This window comes from Macaca nemestrina, chromosome 4, assembly GCF_043159975.1.
Source record: "Macaca nemestrina isolate mMacNem1 chromosome 4, mMacNem.hap1, whole genome shotgun sequence".
Taxonomy (NCBI): Eukaryota; Metazoa; Chordata; class Mammalia; order Primates; family Cercopithecidae; genus Macaca; species Macaca nemestrina.
In genome coordinates, this window is record NC_092128.1 from 36,350,360 (window position 1) to 36,372,644 (window position 22,285).

The 22,285-nt window shown below is 34.8% G+C and overlaps 1 protein-coding gene across 9 annotated transcripts in view; it reads left to right on the plus strand.

The window, feature by feature from the left end:
• The window catches only part of LOC105475142 (calcium dependent secretion activator 2), a 564,483-nt gene that overhangs the window by 142,810 nt on the left and 399,388 nt on the right, over positions 1-22,285 (plus strand). For all 9 annotated transcript variants that reach the window (XM_011730292.3, XM_071094565.1, XM_071094564.1 and 6 more), the window contains exon 2: positions 3,717-3,830. In XM_011730292.3, the coding sequence (XP_011728594.2) occupies positions 3,717-3,830 (114 nt within the window). The remainder of the gene's footprint in view (positions 1-3,716; positions 3,831-22,285) is intronic.

Here is a 22,285-nt window from a genome sequence, read left to right on the forward strand (position 1 = left end):
CCATTTTTCTGTTGGTTTATTTGTGATGTTCTTATCGGAACTCTGTATATGCTTAGAAATGAACTCTTTGGGTAATGAGTTGCAAGTATTTTTTTTTCTAGTTAATCTTTTCCTATTTTGCTTATGGTATTTTTTGCCTTGTAAAGTTTATTTTTAATGCAAATAAATTTATGACATTTCAATATTTTTAATAGAATTTTTTAAAGAAGTTTTAGCTTCACAACAAAATTGAGCTTGAGTGGATGGTACAGAAATTTCTCATATATATCCTGCCCCCACACATGCATAGCCTACACTGTTACCAACAACTGATCTTTTTACTGTCTCCATAGTTTTGCCTTGTCCAGAATGTCATTAGTTGGAGTCGTACAGTATCCAGCCTTTTTACATTGGCTGCTTTTACATAGAAGTATGCATTTAAGTTTCCTTCATGTCTTTTCATGGCTTGATAGCTTATTTCATTACTTGCTAAATAATATTCCATTGTTTGGATGTACCCGAGTTTATCCATTCATCTACTGAAGTTTTGGCAATTATGAAAAAAGCTACTTTAAACATTTGTGTACAGGTATTTGTGTGGACATAAATTTCCAAAGTAAACATTTGTGTACAGGTATTTGTGTGGACATAAATTTCCAACTCCTTTGGGTAAGTACCAAGGACTGTGATTACTGGATCATATGATAGAAGCGTATTAGTTTGTAAGAAACCATCAACCAGTTTTGCAAAGTAGCTATACCGTTTTGCTTTTCCAGTAGTAAAGAATGAGAGTTCCTGTGGTCTATATCCTTGCCAGCATCAAGTGTTTTCTGTGTTCTGGATTTTGTTCATTCTAATGGGTTTGTAGTAAATCTCATTATTTTAATTTGCATTTCCCTGATGACATGAGGTGGAAAATCTTTTATATTATTTTAACACCATTCATTGAGTAGATCATCAACTACTACTGATTTGAGTTGCTATATAGGTGTTTTATAGTACATTTCTGATTGTGTTTCGGTATGTTTCTTCAATCTGTTCCACTGGTCTATCTCTTGGTATACAGTATGGTTTATCTTGATAATGCAAATAGCTTTTAGGAAACTCTGCTTTCTGACAGCTATCCTCAGTGCTAGATTTTAAGTTTAGTTTTCTTTTCCTGCCCCAATCTTGCCTATGTGAAAATGTAGACTTCCTCTTTATGCTAATAAAGTATCCATTTATTTGCTTTTTGTATGTAATTGTCATATTTGATCCATTTTATGTCTTAAATGTAACTGCAGTATCTTCTATTCATAAAAATGTTGAAGCCTGACGTTTAGCCAGGGGCCTCTGGCATATTTTGTGAACTGTATCAACTTTGTTGGAGCTTCCAAGAAGATGATTTGCTCAAACGTCCTTTCCTTGATTCATATCCATGAATTTTCTACACCGTAATTACCAAAGAGTAACTTATTGTTATAATAGTGGAACTTAATTACTAATGATGTAGAAATTGCAAATATGGTAGTTTAGAAGAGTTTTTAAAGAAAAAAAAGTCTTTGATAAAACAAAATTAAATGAAAAAATACACAGGTTCTAGTTTTTTAAGAGTATGTATTTTATTTATCAAGCAAAGGAGTTGGCACAAGTGATCAGTAAGGTCTTCTTCAGTTCATTGTCATTCTTTGCATACATTTCCATTGCCATCATTTCACTTGACTTGCAAGGAGAAGCTCTTCTTGGCATTCCCAGAGCTTAGTAACTATAGTGCTCTCAGCTGCCTCACTCTCAGCAATTGCTGTCCCATTTCCATTTGGTCCCTTTTGTGAATCATGCTTAGAGAGCTAAAGTCATGAACTTAATTTGCGTTGCTAGTACACACACATATAAAAGGTCCCTGCTTTCATTTTCTTAACATTATAGAAATGGATATTGTAATATAATGATGATGTTCCTGCACCTTAGCTTGGTTAAGCTTCGTCTAAAATGAAGGAGATAACCTTAGTAAAGAAATGGAATGGTCTTCTTTCTTCACTGCGCAGGGCAAAAGGTTATTTTTCCCCTGGGTACAATAGGACACTTTTAAATTTTTTTTTTTAATTCTGTTACTCCCAGTTACAGTTTCTTTACAAACTGTCTTGTTTGAGTCCTAAATAAAACCGATTTTTTGAAAGAGCTTGTCTTTCTTATATTTGAATCGCAGTTTAATAAGCCTTTTTAACAGATTTATACTTACTTCACATCAGCCTTCTTTTTGAAGCCAAGTCATACCAGTTTAGTCTACCTAATCCTTTAATCATTTTATCCTCAGCATGTTTCCAGATGCTTCACATCCCTCTGTAGGTTCTAAAACTGGAATGAGTTTGTTAATAAAGTCTGATCAGGATCTAATGAAATGGAAGGATCATTTCTTTGCTGTTTCGTATATATTTTGGAATTTGTTGTTTTATCTCCAAGACTATGTTGTTTTCTCTCCAGCTAAGCGTTAAAAAAAAGGTTCTGCGTTACCTGAGATCTAAGATGCTTTATTTCTAGTGAAGTACATGCCCCTGTGTGTGCAGGGCTTGGTGCCTAGAAGGGCTCTCTGCACTCGGCTTAGTGCTCTCTGTTCCTGCTGTCTTGAAATTCTTAATAATATTTTTACTAAAAAGCTCCTTATTTTTATTTTGCACTGGGCCCTACAAATTAAGTAGCTCACCCTGCTTGTAGTTGATGATTAGAGGACATGATTGATAGTCACATTTCATGTCTAATTCACCCTCTGTAATAATTATGGAAGCTACACCCAGGGTAAGGACCCCTGGTTGTAAACTTCCCCAGTTCAGAGCATTTTCTCCTATGTGCTCAAAGACGCTTTCACTGCCTACCTGCTGCCTCTCTGTTCTCTTTTGGCTTTGTCTTCTTTGTCTTCTCCTTATTTATCTAAACTCAGTTGTTGATGTATGTTTGTTCACGAAATCCACATTTTCGCATGCAATGGTTGTTCTTTCCAGAGGGATCTTTCTTAGGGTCCATTCTGTCTTTTTAGTCTTTCTTCCTATTACCTCTTGTCCAAGGCATCCCTCCCTCATCTCTAAGCTCTTCTCTACTTTCTCTATTTAGAACAGCTGGAAATTTTGTATAATATTATTAATATTAACTACTAGTTACTTTCTTATCCAAATTTTAGATTTTCTCTGTCTCTATAAAGAAACTGGGATGGCAATTGTGAGAATTCTGGAAATTTGGGGTAGAAATTTGGATTCCACTTCCACATCAAGATTACGGAGTACATGAAATGACTTGGAAATGTTTTAAAGTCTAACCATTAGTGTCTGGGTACAGTGGCTCTTGCCTGTAATCCCAGCACATTGGGAGGCCAAGGCAGGTGGATCATTTGAGGTTAGGAGTTTGAGACCAGTCTGGCCAACATCTCTACTAAAAATACAAAAATTAGCAAGGCATGATGGCGGGCATCATAATCCCAGCTACTCAGGAGGCTGAGGCAGGAGAATTGCTTGAACCCAGGAGGTGGGGGCTGCAGTGAGCCAAGATTTCACCACTGCACTCCAGCCTGGATGACAGAGCTTGACTCCATCTCAAATAAAGTCTAACCATTAGTATAAGTAGTAGGATATTTTAGCTTTTACTTTTCTTTACTATAAAGTTAATTTAGGTGTGAAATCTAATGTACATACAGCAAATATGATTTTTAATAGTCATTATTTTTTCATGTACTGGCCAATTTATCTGCTTATTTTCTCTTTTTCTTGTAGCTTAACAAACAACAATTGCAGTTACTGAAAGAACGATTCCAGGCCTTCCTCAATGGGGAAACTCAAATTGTAGCTGATGAAGCATTTTGCAATGCAGTTCGGAGTTATTATGAGGTAAGTTTGAAGAGCTTTGTTTTTGACTTTCTGATACATTTTAAAAATTTCTATTATTTTTATGGCTTCCCCATTTTAAAGAAGCTTGCTGGTCTGACAGGAAGGCTGTGAGTTTGCAACCTTTTTGAAAGCATTGTCAGTTCTATTTCACAATTGCAAAGCTCTAATTCCACAGCCTGGATTTGAGAGATAAACAGAATCGAAATTAGTCACATCTTATGAGGAGAAGTAAACTATTTAGAAAAATCTTCTGGCAGTGATTGATACAGCTGACTATAGCCATCTTTAGGTCCACATGCCTAAATTATCCTTTTAAATCTGGATTTCAATAGTAAATTGCCATCTTATGCAATTTTGTTCCCTAAGCTTTATAATAATTAAAGCTAGTAACTAATTTCAAGAGGATAAATTGAATTCTCTTTTCTTCCTAAAGAAATAACACTACCCCACCCTGCTATTTCTTCTGATTCTAGCTTGTGACTCAGGAATTTCTCTATGGTTTTCCTATGAGCACCAGTTTTCACACATGGTCATTAACTGCTTCAGTGAATTGCCACTAGCTGTTAGTTTAGAGAGTTCCCTTTTTGCCTAAGCGTTTCAGAGCCATTTGAGGGAATGGATTCCTTTCATTGTGCAGGTACTCAACAACTTTCAGCTGAAGAAGCATAGTATGCAAATATATATAAGACGAATAAACAAGGGGAAGTGTGGAGATACAATGGATCTGAACTTACCTGAGGCAAGAATATTTTTGTGTAAACATATTAAATAATCAGTAGTTAACTGATTGGATTTATAATAGTGATGGTATACATCAGAGGTTAATTAATGCAACTCTAGAGAAGTTTACCTTCCCCCAAGCCTCAGCCTATTGAATTAAATGAAATAATGGAAGTTTTGCTGACTAAATATGTATATGACATAAATCTAATGTCAAGAGTGGGTATGTCCAACTGGACCTTGACTCAGAATATCTTAACAGGTATAGGAGCTCAAAATTTTAACACATATAGGACCTTAGATTTCCCCTTGTAAGAGTCAGAGGAAGATTTCATCATGTAAAATTCAGGATTTGAATCTTACAGTATTAACTGTAAATTTCTATATTTGCCTCATGTACCTAAACTAAAGAAAAGCCAAAAGTCTGTATTTGGGATGAAGGAAATGTAGCTCAGGGAAGTAATCTGTATAAAAAGATAAAAAGTTTTTAGTGAAACAGTAGGCTCATGTTTGGTTTTGATAAATGCACTGCTGTATTCTAAGATGATAAGGTTAGGGAAACTGAAATTGAGTCAGCAGGGGGATGAAGGAGTTCTTTGTACTATCGTCATAACTTTTGTGTAAATCTAAAAATATTTCAAAATAAGTGAGTTTTTAAAAGTAAACATAATATGATGTGGACACAGTTTAGAAAAAGGCACACATTTCTTTTTTTTTTTTTAATTTATTTTATTTTATTTTATTTTATTTTTAAATTTATTTATTATTATTATACTTTAAGTTGTAGGGTACATGTGCATAACGTGCAGGTTTGTTACATATGTATACTTGTGCCATGTTGGTGTGCTGCACCCATCAACTCGTCATTTACATCAGGTATAACTCCCAATGCAATCCCTCCCCCCTCCCCCCTCCCCATGATAGGCCCCTGTGTGTGATGTTCCCCTTCCTGAGTCCAAGTGATCTCATTGTTCAGTTCCCACCTATGAGTGAGAACATGCGGTGTTTGGTTTTCTGTTCTTGTGATAGTTTGCTCAGAATGATGGTTTCCAGCTGCATCCATGTCCCTACAAAGGACACAAACTCATCCTTTTTGATGGCTGCATAGTATTCCATGGTGTATATGTGCCACATTTTCTTAATCCAGTCTGTCACTGATGGACATTTGGGTTGATTCCAAGTCTTTGCTATTGAAGGCACACATTTCAACAGAAAAAAAAAGGTACACAAGCCGTGCTAATAAAAATGTTGTAACTCCAGTGAAGGAGAGAGTATCCCCATTGTGTTCTACATGAGGATTATGTTCTCTTCTGGGCACCGTATATGAATAAAAAATGTGCACAAATTTAGGGTGATCAGGTTTGAAACATACCTATGTAAGTTGAAGGAGCTGGGGCTGTTTGGCCTATAGACAGATTGGGTTTGTGGTGTTGTATGTAATCCCAAGAGTAAAACTAGAGTTTAGTTGGAAACTGAAGTGGGGAAGATTTCAACCTAATATATCTAGAGTTTGGTTGCAGTGCCCCAAAATAGAATGGACTGGTTGAATATAGCATCACAACTTGATTCTAGTGGCCCTTCACAGTCATCTGGGAAACATACTACAAAAACAGGTCCTGGGGTTCTGTCTCAGACTTTCTGAATCAGACTTACAGAATTCATGCTGTTGAAAGCTTTCCAGATGATTCTCTTAGAATTGGTGGATTGCTAACCAGTGGAATTAAATGACTACCTGCTAGGATTGTTACAGAAAGAGATGTAAGCATTGAAGAGGTGGTTTGACTTGGTGACTGAGAGTTTTCTATACTTTTGTTCATATTTCCAGCTAGTGTTTAGTTGTGAAACTATAACTTGTCTTTGTGCACGTCTCAAAGTGGTGCTAAGATTTGTGATGCTAATTATGAGTCTGCGTTCCTGAGGTGCATTTGTGGAGTTACTGTTTTCTAGGTAGTACACAATTGGTACACAACAAACTCTTGAATAAATAAATAAATAAATTTAGTTGGACAAATAAGGTAGAAAAGTTGCTTTTCAGTTTTTTTCCCAAAAAGCCTTTCATTTTTTAGAAGTATATTTTGCATATTTTGCTGTGATCATGATCTTTATGTTTTATTTATGTATTAATACTTTTATATAGTAATTTTTATAGTTTACCAGAAAAGTCTTAACTTTTGTTCTTTCAATATCTCTTTGCAATAAACAGTGGAAATATTATTACCTACACTTTACATAAATAGAAATTGAAGCTTACAGAGATTAAATGACTTTTCCAGTGTTATATATTTGGTAAGCATCCAAGATAAATGTGAATCCAGATTTTTTTTTAAAGTATTTCTGGCATGCTATCATTATTTCACAGTTGCCATTTTGAATATACCTATGTCAGGTACTGTGGGCACTTCAAAATCTATTAGTAGTCTCAGACATCAGAGAAATTAAAATATATTTAAATATATGTTTATATTTTAGAATAAATCTTATAAACAAGATAATTATTCCCATCTTACACATGAAGTTAAGTGACTTGTGTCCAAAACTGCATAGCTAATTAAAAGCAGAGCTAAGAACCTCAGACCACCGCAATTGACTAAAAGCAGACTCTTAGGTTCCATACAAGACCTGTTGAATGAGAATTTCTGAGAATGGGGCTTCAACATCTGAATTTTGAACCTGTGCCTTGTGAACAAAAGTTCTCTGAAAAGGAATTTCATTTAATTTTGATTTTTAATTTATTTTGAGACAGGGTCTCATTCAGATGTCACCCTGACTAGAGTGCTGTGATGTGATCATAGGTTATTGTGGCCTAGAAATCCTTGACTTAAGCAGTGGGCTCTGATTTTATAGTGAAAGATTTTTCACTACATTTCCAGTCAGGTCCATTTATGGAAATAAAGGATTCAAACTTGCTTATCTCTGATTGGTCAACACAACCAAGTTCTGATTGGTTGGATATAACTGGGCCCTGATTGGACAGGGTAGATGAGTTCTGATTGGTGGGTTCAGGTGGGTTCAGGTGGGTTCCTGAAGTCCCAAAGTTAAATGGAGGTGTGAATTTTCAGGGAACTCAGAGTAACATGTATGACTTCTAGTCAGCAAATGGCTACTTTACTCAATTTGAATGTAAACCTAGTTAGCCACTTGGGATCCATCTTGAAGGATTGGTTCTTTTGGGATCACATTTGTTCACAGCCTTGATAATTTTGATTCGCATGGTCATTTGAGAACCATATTGATACAGACCTTATAACTTCTAGAATGTGTGTTCCATGGCAGAGCCATTTCTGTATACCATTGAATCCCCAGTTTAGCACACAAATATATTCAGTGAATACTTGTTGACTGAGTGAATGGGTATTACAGTATTTATTACTCTATCTAGAAACTGTATATTTTGGTCTTGTTTTTATTCTTACTTTCTCCATCATTCTCTTTATCTAAAAGTATTACTTTTGTATTGTAATGAAATTTCTTTTGAATATGATTGTTCTTAGTTTCATGATTTTATGTTTCCTTGAAGATGCTAGATACTTATGAAGCATGGTTGGCCTTTCATGCTTTTTCTAACCTAGTTATTCTGTGATTCTGTGATCCTTTGTGGCTTCTTATATCATTTGAAGTCTATGTTTTCAGGGACGTTATATATATTGTTTGCTGTATGCAGCTGTTTTGAACTATTAATAACCTTTAAGTGGTCATTTGCTCAATTATTATGTTTACTATCCTTTAGCTGTGATAGCCATTTCTGATTCTGTATATAATATGTATTTTACATAGCATATATAATGTATATTGAAGGATTGACTTGAAGGATTATATAAAATATAATTATATGTAATATATAATTATATATAATATATAATGTAAATACATGTACTTATATATATACATAATATATATTATACACAAATATATATTACAAAGACACCCCCACCCAAGAAAATAGCACATAGAAATACCCGAAAAGATCTAATCCTGGAATATATATTGTTCAATAATATATATATGAACAATCCTAATAAATGTGTATTATCAATTCAATTGAAAACACACCTTCATACTCTTAGTATATACATTTTCCCAAAATCTGTTTGCTATTATTTTTCTCTCTCAGCTTTATGATTGCTATTTCCTGAATAACTTTTATGAGTAGACTTTTCCATCTTGATTGTAGGTCTATATAGTCTATAGACAATTACTCCATCTAAAAAGAAAAAGAGTTATCTGTCTATTCTTATAGTGGTTGTACCTTCAGATATTTGGTTTACTTTAATACCTGGGATCTCGGTATGAAACCCAAGATATATTTCTGTTTCTCCACATTATTTGACAAAATTCAATTCCTCTTGGTACATTTTTTTAAGGGAAATAATTTCTTTCAACTAGATTATTCCAGGATTAGATCTTTTTGGATATTTCTATGTGGTATTTTCTTGGGTGGGGAGTGTCTTTATGTATGTATGTCAGTTATAATTAGTATTTACTATGAATACTGTTCAACATGTTACATAAAAGCATATACTGAGGAATAATAATGATTTTTATGTAACAATATAATTTATATCATATATTTAATAAGATGCCCTTAAGTATTATAAGTAACAAGAATAATAAAGAAATATGTTTGTGAAATTTCTTCAGTATTCTCACACAGTTGGCATAATTAAAAATTGACCCAAATATCTAAACCGCCTAAGTAGGCAGACATGATGCTAGAGGGACAGACCAGAATAGGAAGAGAAGAAAGAAATGGCAGGTAGCATACCTAACTACTTAATAAAAGTTGGCAGTTATAATCTTGATAATTTTATGGTTAATAATCGTTGTTTGATTCTGCTGTACTTTCATCTTTTTTGTTAATTGAAGGGATTTTTTTTTTTTCCTCTTCACTTTTTTTTTTTCTTTAAGCATCTCATTGTCTAAAGGAAGTCCTGAAATGGACACAAATTCTACAAGTGTTTGCACTTCGTTTTTGACCAATTTTTTTTGGTTTTGGTCTATTTCTTTTTTAATTTAGGAAACTTCAGCTGACTCTGAAGATGGCTAAACATAGGTTTATTGCAGTTTGTTACTTTCCAAGCTGTTCTTGTCATCAGATATCTGCTTCTGTTTCACAGAATTCAGGTGCACTTTATCCAAATATAACAAATGACAATGTGATTTGTAGTGGACATGTGGAAAAGTAAATGGTCTTTCTCTTGTAGATTTCCAAAAGACAGTGTAAGTTGCTGACTAGCTGCTTTCAGCATAATACAAACTTTCAAGTTCTGCTATTGCACACAATGTGGATGCTAGAGCTTTTAAAAAATAATTGTGACTTGGGTTTGTTCACAACTTTTCAGAAAGGATGTATAGTTTTCTTATTGTTTTCATTTGTTTATGTCCTATTTTGGTCCCAAAGAATAAATGAGAGTTAGAGATGTATTTAGTCTTTTAAAAGTTACCAAAAAAGTATTAAAATAAACTTTGTTGCTGCCACCCCCACCCCCACCACCATTTGCTGTTCAGATTTCCTGCTTTATAATAGGATAAATTCTTTCATTCCTTCAATAAACTTTAAAAAATTATTTTCAATAGTTTATTATGAAATTTGGGGAAAAGTACTCCCAAAATGGTCTAATTCTGGCCTTTTTTTTTTCAAAATGTCTTGAATTTTGAAATTCAGAAATTTTCTACTTTGATATTATGTTAAGAACACTTTTTAATATAAGTAGTATATGTTTATGTTGGATAATTTAAGGAATGTTTAAAATAAGAAACGTTTTTGTCATCCTAAAACTGCTCTAAAAATAGTATATTATAAAAAGAGAGAAAAAGAAAAATACCACCTATATAATTTCAATAACTATAGCAACTCCTTTTAACAGTTTGGTGTTTCTGTTTTGTATGTATAAAACTGGAATCTGATTTATATGACATGAGCCTTCTTTAGTATCAGATATTCTCTATAAACATGGTTTTAAGTACATGCATAATAGATCATTGTGTGCTTGTATCTAAATATTATTTAATATCCTGCTAGACACTTATGTTTTCATTTTTTACTATTAAAAAGTAAATGCTGAAATAATTGTGCATATTGCTAAATTTATTATCTCGGATAAATTTCTGCAAGTAGAATTACTGGGTGATAGGTGATGAGCACTGCTTAAGTTCTTTATACAGATTATCAAATTGCCCTCAAAGTAGTAACAGTTTTTTCTACCGTAACCATATATGAGTGCTGTTTTTTTTCTTGCACATTTGGTATTATCATAAAATAAATGCCAACTGTTAGGTTTCCTTATTTATTTATTTATTTACTGTTAGTGAAGTTTAACATTTCTATATTGGTCATTCATATTTCTTTGTGAATTATGTGTTCATGTCCTGTGTCCCATTTACATGTTCATTTTCTTAATACTGATTCATATAGGCATTGTTTGTACACTAAGAAGATGCTTAACCCTCTGTTATGATGTGATTATTTTATTCATTTTGTTTTTTGTATTTTGCATTAATTTTTTGTAAGTTTCTTACCTCCAATATTCACTCATTTTCTGTTCTCTTAGAATGAAAGATACATTCACATTTCACGTAGAGACTATGGTTCATTTTATCTCCTTTGGATTCTGTTTTCATGATTATAAATCATTGATGACAATGGTTTACATCATACTTCCCTCTGCCGCTCCTCCTCTTCATTCCAGTTACCACCCCTCATGGATTAGTACCTCTGTGACTTAGGTTCTACTCAAGAGCTGATTATGTTGGTGCAACTCATGCCATTGCTTTGGAACTGTTTTCCTCTATGTAGAAGGGGTAAGGTGGGACTAATACCCAGAATATACAAGAAGCTCAAAGGACTCAACAGTAAAAATAAATAAATAAAAATAATATCACTAAAAATGGGCAAAGGACATGAATAGACATTGCTCAAAAGAAGACATATAAATGGCCAACATGTATGTGAAAAAATAAAAACCACAATGAAATATCATCCTACCTCAGTTAGAATGGCTATTATTAAAAAGGAAAAATATAACAGATGTTGACAAGTATGTAGAGCAAAGGGATTTCTTATATATTGTTGGTGGGAATGTAAACTAGTACAACCTCTACAGAAAACAGTATGGAGATTCCTCAAAAAATTAAAAATAGAAATGCCATAAGATTCAGCAATCCCATTATTTGGTATTTATCCAAAGAAAATTAAATCAATATATCAAAAGGATACCTGCATCCTCCTGTTTATTCTGGCACTATTCCCAATAGCAAAGATACAGAATCAACGTAAGTGTCTATCAACAGATGAATGGATAAATAAAATGTGATGTATATATGCAATGGAATACTGTTGACCATAAAAAAAGAATGAAATCCTATCATCTGCAGCAACGTGGATTGAACTGGAGGTCATTGTGTTAAGTGAAATAAGCCAGACACAGGAGGACAAATACTGCATGATTTCCATCATATGTAGAATCTAAGAGAGTTGATCACATGGAGGTAGCAAAGGAGTGATAGATACCAAAGGTTAGGAAGAATGGGTGTTGGATAGGGGGTAAAGAGAGATTGGATAATGGAAACAAACATACAGTTAGAAAGAGTAAGTTCTAATGTTTGATAGCAGAGTAGGGTGCCTATAGTTAACAACGATGTATTTTTCAAAACAGAAGAGAGGTGACTTGAAATATAATAAATACTTGGGCGATGGACATCCTAAATACCCTAACTTGATCATTACAAATGTAAGAAAATTATCATTCATGTTACCTTATGCGTATAAGAGAATATCACAAGTGCCCCATGAATGTGTACAAATATAATGGATCAAAAGATAAATTTAAAATAAATAAAATTGAAAAAACAAAACTCCCTCTAGTTGCACAAGTGTCTGAATGTTAATTTGTTTCTTTGTATTTCTCCTTTTCTTTATCCTGGCTATTCTTACAGTCCCCAAAAATGTAAAGAACAAGTAAAGGAGCGTGACTTGATACTTTACTTTCAGGACAAATCTTCAGGTCATTGTTTTTGAATCTTTATAGGCACTCTTACTTCCTAGTCTAGAATACCAAGGAACTTGACTTTAGAAGTTAGCTTCTTCCCAAGGAATTTGGGAATATCTGCTCCAATTGTCCACCAGCAGCTGTCAGGTTGGCATCATTTCATTTATCTTTCTTCATCCCCTAATATTATACCTCAACTCTTCATATTTACTTAAAAATAATTGCAGTTGTTTATTGGTTTCTTTGTAAAAACTAAGAGCCTTTTCAGGCTTTTTTGTTGTTGTTGTTATTTTTATTTTTATTTTTTTATTTTTTGAGATGAAGTCTCACTCTGTCGTCCAGACTGGAGTGCAGTGGTACGATCTTGGCTCAATGCCAGCTCCACCTCCTGGGTTCATGCCATTCTCCTGCCTCAGCCTTCTGAGTAGCTGGGACTACAGGCGCCCGTCACCATGCCCGGCTAATTTTTTTTGTATTTTTAGTAGAGACGGGGTTCTTTGTGTTTTTAGTAGAGATGGGGTTTCACCATGTTAGCCAGGATGGTCTCGATCTCCTGACCTCGTGATCCACCCACTTTGGCCTCCGAAAGTGCTGGGATTACAAGTGTGAACCACCGCATTCCACCCAGGCTTTTTAAATTTTATGTAATTACCTCACTGTTTTAGCCTTGATAATGTATACTGCGTTGCTTGGTCTTATGTTTGTAAGCTTAGAGAGAGAGAGGAGCTGGGAAGATTGGTATTTAAATATTTTGATGAAAAATTTTTGTCATTTCATTTTGGAATAGAAAAATTTACTTTTCATACTTCAAGGGATGTTTGACCTGTCGAAATACCTTTTAAACTTTGCAATAATGCCCTGGAAAAGGCCTGATCGCTAAGTAAACCAAGATTGGCAGCCTGTGGCAAGAGGAAATAAAATTAATAAAAAAAAGTCAACACATTCACAGGTGAAATCCATAACCAATAATGAGAAGTGATATTCTAAATTTGCACTGAGCTCTGCAGATCACATTGCATTTGCTATTTTTGATATTAACCATTGTATTTCACGTCATATTTTTTTATATTCTAAGGATGACATTTTAAATTACGCGTTGTGTAAGAATTTGCACACTGTGTTTTCATGTCTGAGATTCCTGTTGCTGTATACAATATCTGGGTTTCTGCTACCTGTGAGTGTGTTCTGTAAAGTTGCCTGCATTCTTGATGGCAACCATTTTGTTATGAAGACTGGATAATGCATGGATTATAGAATTTTGTTGCTTGAAGATAGCTGAGGAAATCATCTTGTTTGAGCATTTTCTTCCTCTCTCTTCATGCATTTTTTAGGTGAAACTGAGAGTGTCAATTTTGCATGCCTACCTAGCAAATTTGTTGCAGAGGGCAGGGCTAGACTTCTCTCTTAACTCTTCATTCTTCTCTTTTCTTCTGCTTCTATATTCTTATAAAAGGATAGTGCATCTATATAGGTGGGCTGTGGGTAAGTAAACCTGGTGTAAATTCTCAATTTCACCAATGGCCTAGGCATTTAGCCCAAGCTAGGTAGCCACCAAGAACAGAAAGAAGCACATGCAATTTACTTCAGTGTAGCATTCCCTAATTCCCAGGCCCAAGGAAAGGGTGCTCAATTTAGAGCTAACATGTTGCAAAGACAGGACCTTGACAGATCTGAGATGCTTATGTTTGTGCTGTGCCATAGTCTTAATACTTTAAACTGGCACCACAATTCAGAAAGAATTTATGCTCATACCTATTTATAATCCTTTGAAGGGCACGTTTGTTTATCAGGCTCTCCGATACCCTTGGTTCTTTAACTAAATCCAGCGTCAGCAAAGCCGTATCTTTAATGAGGGAAAAATGCCAAGTTAGTACTTAGAGGAATTCTGAGCCGTGGCACTGCTACAGCTTTCTGATGGGGAAGTCCATTTGATCACAGATTCCATTCTACAGGATTACTCCTTCATTAATCAGGGAAATGCTCTTTAACTTTAAATGCCTTTCCTCAGGAAGTTATTTAGTTTTATTCATTTTCGTTTATTTATCTTGTCAGCTTAAGGTTAAGTAATGTTTCTTTGAACACCTATAGTTAGTTATGCACCTAATAAAGCAATCTCTATCTTATATGTGGATAGTTTTTTTTTTGTATCAGGAAGCTCTTCCTAATTTTAGAGTTATAATTTTCTTTTATGTTCTTTTTAAAAACAGTTTCTAAGAGTAAATAATCCCATTTCCCTGACTCTATGACCCTGAAAGCTTCGTAAGTTTTATGCTTGCTCAAATGTTACTCTTAAGTCAGTTTCGTGCATGTCCTCTGCTAATCCTCTGTCAGATTTACTCAATAGTTCTCTTTATCTTTAAGCTTCTGTTTTTAAAGCTTTTTCTCTTTTCTTTGGCTTCAGGGAGAGATCTTGAGAGAAAACGCATGTACCTGTGTTAGCACAGTCACAGTGGGGGCTGGCTTCACCTTGACATATTTAAAGCTTTTCTCTTTCATTGTCATAAAAATGGATAGATTAAGGTTTTGGAAAGCATAGAGTATTAAACAAGTAACATACGCAAGCCTGTGACTAGCTAAGATAGTCATTGATCATCTGTTTTCTAGTACACTATTGGTTTTGTTTATAAAATTTAATTTTATATTGATTACTATCAAAGTACTTATAGGAAGGATAATTTTCATTTGACACATCATAAAACATACTAAAGACATAGTCCCCCTTACAATTGTCAAAAATATTCATTTTTGTCATTGACTGTTTCTATAAGACAGTATGGAGAATCTTATTTTCATAAGATCGTTGGGAAAAGCATTCTTTTGCATCTGAATCCAGATTGGTGAATGGGAGTTTTATTTAGAGTGGTTAAGCTGGTGAGTTAAAATTTAGTGTCTTGAATAAACACTATTTGAAAAAAAAAATTCAAGCTGTTTAGGAGATACCAACTCTTTTTAGGGACACAGGGATGATGTAAAATGTGTATGAATTTATCCTATAAATAGGTATCTGCTATCTGTGCGGTATCATGCAGGCATCCTCCAGGGCATATTGGTTCTGCCTTTCTCTTAAGTACTTCCTCTTTCAGTGTGGATTAGGGCACATTCCCAGCATTCATAACCAACATGTGAAGCAAGACCATGGTCTCTCTCTGTGGCCTAGACTGGAGTACAGTGGTGTGATCAAAGCTCACTGCAGCCTGAAACTCCTGGGATCAAGTCATCTTTCTGCCTCAGCCTCCCAAAGGGCTGGGATTATAGGCATGAACCACTGTGTCTGCCATTTTTTGACTTTTTAGTAATAAGCCATTCTGACTGGTGTAAGATGCTATCTCATTGTGGTTTTAATTTGCATTTCTCAAAAGATGAGAGGATAGGGGGAGGGAAGTGAGGGATGAAATACTACCTATTGGGTACATGTACACTATTTGGGTGATGGGTACACTAAAAGCCCAGATTCATGCACTATATCCATGATATAACACAACTATACTTATACCCCCTTAATCAGTCTCTATCTATCTATCTATCTATCTATCTATCTATCTATCTATCTATCTATCTGTCTGTCTGTCTATCTACCTATCCGTCGATCCATCCATCCATCCACATCCACACACACACACACACACGCCTATGTGCATATGTGCATATATATATATATATATATATATATATATATATATATATGAGAGATGTTTTCACAGTAAAATGGATGAGTTGCAGTTTACAAACAGGGATTTTTAATCTGGATGGAATTCAGGGGGTCTGTGAACTAGGATGGGAAAACATTAGATCCTTATATTCACTAACCTCTGAGATATAGCATTCTCTTATATTATGACTTAAACAATAAACTACAGTAGTACTAGCAGTGCCTGTCATTATCACCAAAAGAAACACATAAATTTTCATATCACATTACATTCCACTGCAGCTCTCTCAAAATATGTTTGTGTTCATGAACTACACTGAAACTACGTTACTCTTAAATCCCTTTTTACAGTTTGTTAATGAGTCATAGAAACACATATTACTATAGCACAAATTTGTTTATTAAAATAATTTTATAATTGTATTTCATTATAACTGCTTTTCTCTGTAATCCTATGGACTTATTTTTATGCGTTTAAAAGCATAATCCTGAGAAGAGATCACAATCACTAGACTTCAACAGATTGCCGAAAGGTTCATGATTTTAAAATGTTTAGAAATCACTGACTTACAGGACTTGTGGAGGCTTCAGCACAGAGGAAATAGAATTTAAAAACATGGAAAAAAAAAAAAACAGGTGAAAAACCATTGGGAGTTTTGTTCTATCTGGATTGGACTTCCAGATCTGTGTGAGTGATGGAGTTTATGTAACCTTCCTGTACTTGAGTTTATTCATCTGTGAAATGGAGATAATAATGTACTTGCCTCCAAGGATGGTTGATGATTAAATCAGTTAATGAAGTTAAATTGCTAAGTACACTGCCTGAGCTAAATGTGAGCTGCTATTACTATTATTACCTACAGCATTGCTTTCCCACAAGTATCTGCCATGGTTTTGCACAATTCAGCACTTAATTTATATTATCATGTGTGCTACTTTCTGATAATTATAAGCTGCATCAGAGCAGGATACCATGGCTTATACGGCACTGAACATATAGTAGACACTAAGCAATCAATCTATCTGAGTAAATAATTAAATGAACTTTTTTTAAAAGTGCTAGTCAGGTATTGCCATATGCCCTGGAAATAAAAAGATGAACAAGGCAAGGTTCCTGACTTCCATGAGCCCACAGTCTACTAGGAGAGACATATTTATAAACAGTAATTAATTATTAGGATTGTCCTGGCCAGCTTTACCAGCTCGGAGTGGGGTACTGATTTTTAAATTTTCCTTTTGGTGTTGAGCAAATCTAGAGGACTTGAATGTGATGATGCCCACCTCAGAATGAAAATATTATGCACACAGAAACTGATACATGAATTTTTCATGAAGCTGTGAAAATTAAGATGAAGTATGTTAACATAATTAACACGATGCCTGGCACGTATATTTCAAATGATAGCTCTTTTGTTAAACCATATGAAACTGCCAATATTTGGCCATTTTTGATGTACAAAAAAAACCCCAGCTTTATATCAGTAAATTTAATAATATTCAAAACAGCAATAATCAATTCTACTTGTTATCTGTCATCGGTGGTTCTATGTGTGGCAGTAATCTTATGAACATTCAGTTTTCAATCTGAAACTAGGTGATTCACTTTTAGGAATATTATAGCAGGTATATTCTTCTTAGGGGTATATTAAAAGACCCCAAGGTTTCACACTCTCTCTCTGTGTATACATATACACATATATATGTATGTATATGTATACATATATACACGTGTGTATATACATACACATATACATACATATGTGTGTACATATACGTGTGTACATATATACACATGTATGTATATATACATATATCTACATATACATGTAGATATATATGTGTATGTATATATGTATATATGTACACACATATGTGTGTATATATACATACATATATCTACATGTATATGTAGATACATCTACATACATATATATGTGTATATATACATACATCTCTATGAAGTTCTCTTTTATACTTTCACAGTACCTGAAACCTTATTTACTGTCAAGGTATATTTAAGAATATACAATTACAACAGCATTAATACTGTTTTTGTGTGTTTTTAATTTTGTTTGGATATGTTTTGTGTGTCCTCTCAAATTACATCTAGAAATCATAACTAAAAGTGTAATTTAATGGTATTGTGGTTTTATTATGGCATATATTTACTGTCTTTAAAATGGTTAACTCTAGAATGACTCGTTAGGTCTGATTGACACCTTTAGTATGACAATCCTATTTTATTTATTTCTACTCAGCCAGTTTTCAAGCATTCACTGATTATTTGGAATTGAAATAGTCCAGTGCTCCAGAGTTAGGAGGAGACTGCAGTATTTAATTCAAGCATAATGTTTAGGAAATATTATTTTAATAATTAGAGTTTCCATCGCAAGAACTCTTTTTTTGAGCAAGTTCTTTCTTCTTTGAGATGGTTTATATGAGCTTGTATTTTCTAAGTTACAACAAATGATTGCAGAGGTAGTTTTTCTTTCCTAAATGACCTTTAATCTGTACAAGATTTTGATAAAGCCATAAATGATATTTTTTCCTTTTTTCAGTCATGAATTTTTTCAGTCACCTTGGAATACATTCAATTCTTTATATACTGCTGAGATTTTAGCTTGATTATTGAGTTTTCTGTTCTAAAAATTATTATATCACATAGAATTTAATTGCCATCCTGATTTTCTACTTTCCTAATAAACTTATATGCACATTTGATGGTGTACCATGGACAGAAGTTGTTGTCAGTGATTGTAGTTGGATGTGAAGGGCCCTTCAAGAGTAAAGGTATTAAATACACTTAACCTCTGCTCATGCATGTTAGGAAGGAAAGTGGAGACCAGCCTTTTCTCTCTCTCTTTCTGCCCAGGATGCCTTTGTTTTTTAAGTTGGCATCATTGCACATGCCAATGCACTAAGTTGGCAGCTCTGGTGTGAACTTGGCCCCCTGCCTTCTTTAACAGAAGAATAGGGGGATAGTCAGATAGTCAGAGAAGTGGATGATTTGAACAAGTTCAAAGCAGGGAGGAAGGGCTGTGTTGGGGACTTCCAGCTTGGTCTCCTCATGCATGAAGCCGCTAGTTCCCTCTCTTTCCCACCCCTTCTTCCCCTCAGTTTCTTCCTTTCCTCAGTTCTCCTTCCCCCTCTTTGCAGAGCTCTTGGCACCAGTCAAGCTGCCCCATCCCTCAGGGCCCTCTGCAGTGACTGATGCCCATGGCTCCCTTCTCCTACACCCAACGACCCTGGCTTGCCCATGCCTCCGATGAGAATTCAAAGGGAGCTGTGTCTATATGATGTACAGGGATTTACACTGTGACTTTTCCTTTACTCAGTTCCTCAAAATTGTATACATTTATGGCATAGGATGTCAGTCCTTAAAAGTTATATTATCAAAACAGTAGGTGGCAAGAAATTATCATAAATGCAGCAGGTTCTACAGAAGCCATGTTGGACGAGAAAGCAGGATAGAGTCCACCATGACCATTGATTTTTGGGCAGATTCTTTCTAAGAAGCAGATTCACTCCATTATATCTGTTCTCTGTTATCCCATACCAGCTTATGATTAGAGTCTTGAGCTCATAATATGGTCCTCTAAGGGGTAGTTGGTGGTCAGTGTTTCAGCTTGACCACAGCGTTGGGTTCTTTCTTTAAGTGTTGTGTTGTAATGCTTGGATTATAAAAGCCTTAACATGGCCTCATTTGATCAGTTCACTGCCAACTCTTGTATCCTCATTTCACTAAACTTTGTTACACTCACTAGACTGCTAGCAATGGAGAAAAACCTGTGGTTACTGTATACGCCATATACAACTTGCTACTTATTATTCTCTTCCCTGTTTAGAAGGCCATGGTTCCCCTTATCTACCTGGAGAACTCTTTCTGTCCTGTAAGACTGAGCTCACTGGCAATATCCTATAGGCTGCTTTCCCTAAGCCTCACCATCTTTCTTCCTCCCTCTTTCTACTTCTCTCCTACCTCCTTTTTCCCTCTCTCCCCAACTCACCTGCTTTCCTTTTGCCCCTCCCACATCCTTTTCCCCCTTCTTGTCATTTTTCCATGTCAAGAAATTTCTGGATATATAGGAATATAATGGAGAATGATGACAAGCAGTTCTTTGAGTAGTCAAATTAAGATGTAATGGTTGAATTGTATAATGACAATCACATAAGCTACATATATAAATCTTCTAGCTTAGTAAAGTCTAAATGTGTTTTTTTAAACTAAAGAATGAGGGGGCCAGGCGTGGTGGCTCATGCCTGTAATCCCAACATTTTAGGAGGCTGAGGAATGAGGATTGCTTTGAGTCCAGGAGTTCGAGACCAGTCTGGGCAACATAGAGAGACTTTGTCTCTACAAAAAATAAAAAAAAATAATAATAAATTGCTGAGTGTGGTGGTATGCACCTGTAGTACCAGCAACTCGGGAGGCTGAAGCAGAGGATCACTTGAACTCAGGTAGTTAAGGTTGCAGTGGCCTATGATTGTGCCACTGTACTCCAACCTAGGTGACACAGCAAGGCGTTGTCTTCAAACAAATAAAAAAGAATGTGGGATATACTGCTCTTGTGCTAGGATAATTGAGTTGTGTTTCAATATTTTTTTGCCCAGGAATTTTTCTACACAGGGAAAATGATTATGCCCTCACCAAGGGGCATTTATAAATTTAAGACCCATTAGCTAAATGATGAAAGGGATGGAAAGATTTCAGTTGCTGCAGGTTGTATAAGAAGATTTTCTATATTAGAGTGTTGTTTACCCTCCTGAATCTTGAAACTACTTCATTAGTATTTACATCTGGATATGAAAGTTAGTTATTACCCTTTAATGTCCAACATAACTTCCACATAGAAAAATTTTACCAGTATCATTTGTGAGTTATGTCATAAGTGTCTTATAATTTTTGTAAACATTTTTATGTGGTCTTATCAGTTTAATATTCTTACCTATTCTAAAAGTATTTGAAAAATATAGCAATAATTATTTGCAGTCTAGTTTTTATGTGTTTTTACCCTCAATTTACACATCTTTGAAGTTGCCAGACTACTCAGGCATTGCTACTAAATATTTGTCATCTTTACTTGCTTTGTGGGACCAAATTGAGAAGAGGAGATAACTTCTTAATTGGGTTTTGACAAGCCTGTTTGAAAAATTAACTCACAATTACAACAAGTGAAAGATAAAGACAAGTATGTTGAAAATAAGCTGTAGAATAAAAAGGATCCTGATTCAAAAGTATGAATGTAAAAAATATGTTAGGAAGTATTCACACAACAAAAGGAGTCTTTGTTTTGCCATTTAGCTCATTATAAAGTTCTAAGTGGCAAATTTTGTTGGGATATTGAAAATCAGAAATGATACCACATTACAGAGTTTGTCAACATTTGCAATTTTATTTTGTGTTCTAGTAGAAAAAGTCATGTTCACATTCCAAGTAGGGACAAAACCCCATTATTTCCTTTGGATTCTTCTTTCTTGTTTATAAATCAATGTTTCCCTTTCTGGGCCTCCCTCCATTCCCCACCCTTCCCAAGAACCACCATATTAGCAGAGTCAGTGCCCCTTGGTTGCACTCTACCTTTGACTCCCTCCTCGTGATTTACCTGGTAGATGAGGTTGGAAGGAGAAGCCTGTCATGCCTGCCTTTCTTTTTATTTATTTATTTATTTATTTATTTATTTATTTATTTATTTATATTATACTTTAAGTTCTAGGGTACATGTGTACAACGTGCAGATTTGTTTCATATGTATATATGTGCCATGTTGGTGTGCTGCACTCATTAACTTGTCATTTACATTAGGTATAGCTCCTAATGCTATCCCTCCCCTCTTTCCCTACCCTACGAAGGACAGAAAACCAAATGCCTGCCCTTCTATGTGGAACCTCCTGCTGACTGGGAGCTCCCTTACCCCTGCTCTTTTAGGCTGTTAGCTTTGTAAGGGATTTTGTCTGGGAGTAGAGATATGGGTTGTATTTTCCCATCTTTTTGGCAGTGATAGTAGCAGAAGGGGGTGGGCCTGCTCTATGCAGGGTGGACCATTGTTTTAGATATCAGAAATGTAGCATAGTACATATGCCACATATTAGATAGTACCCCA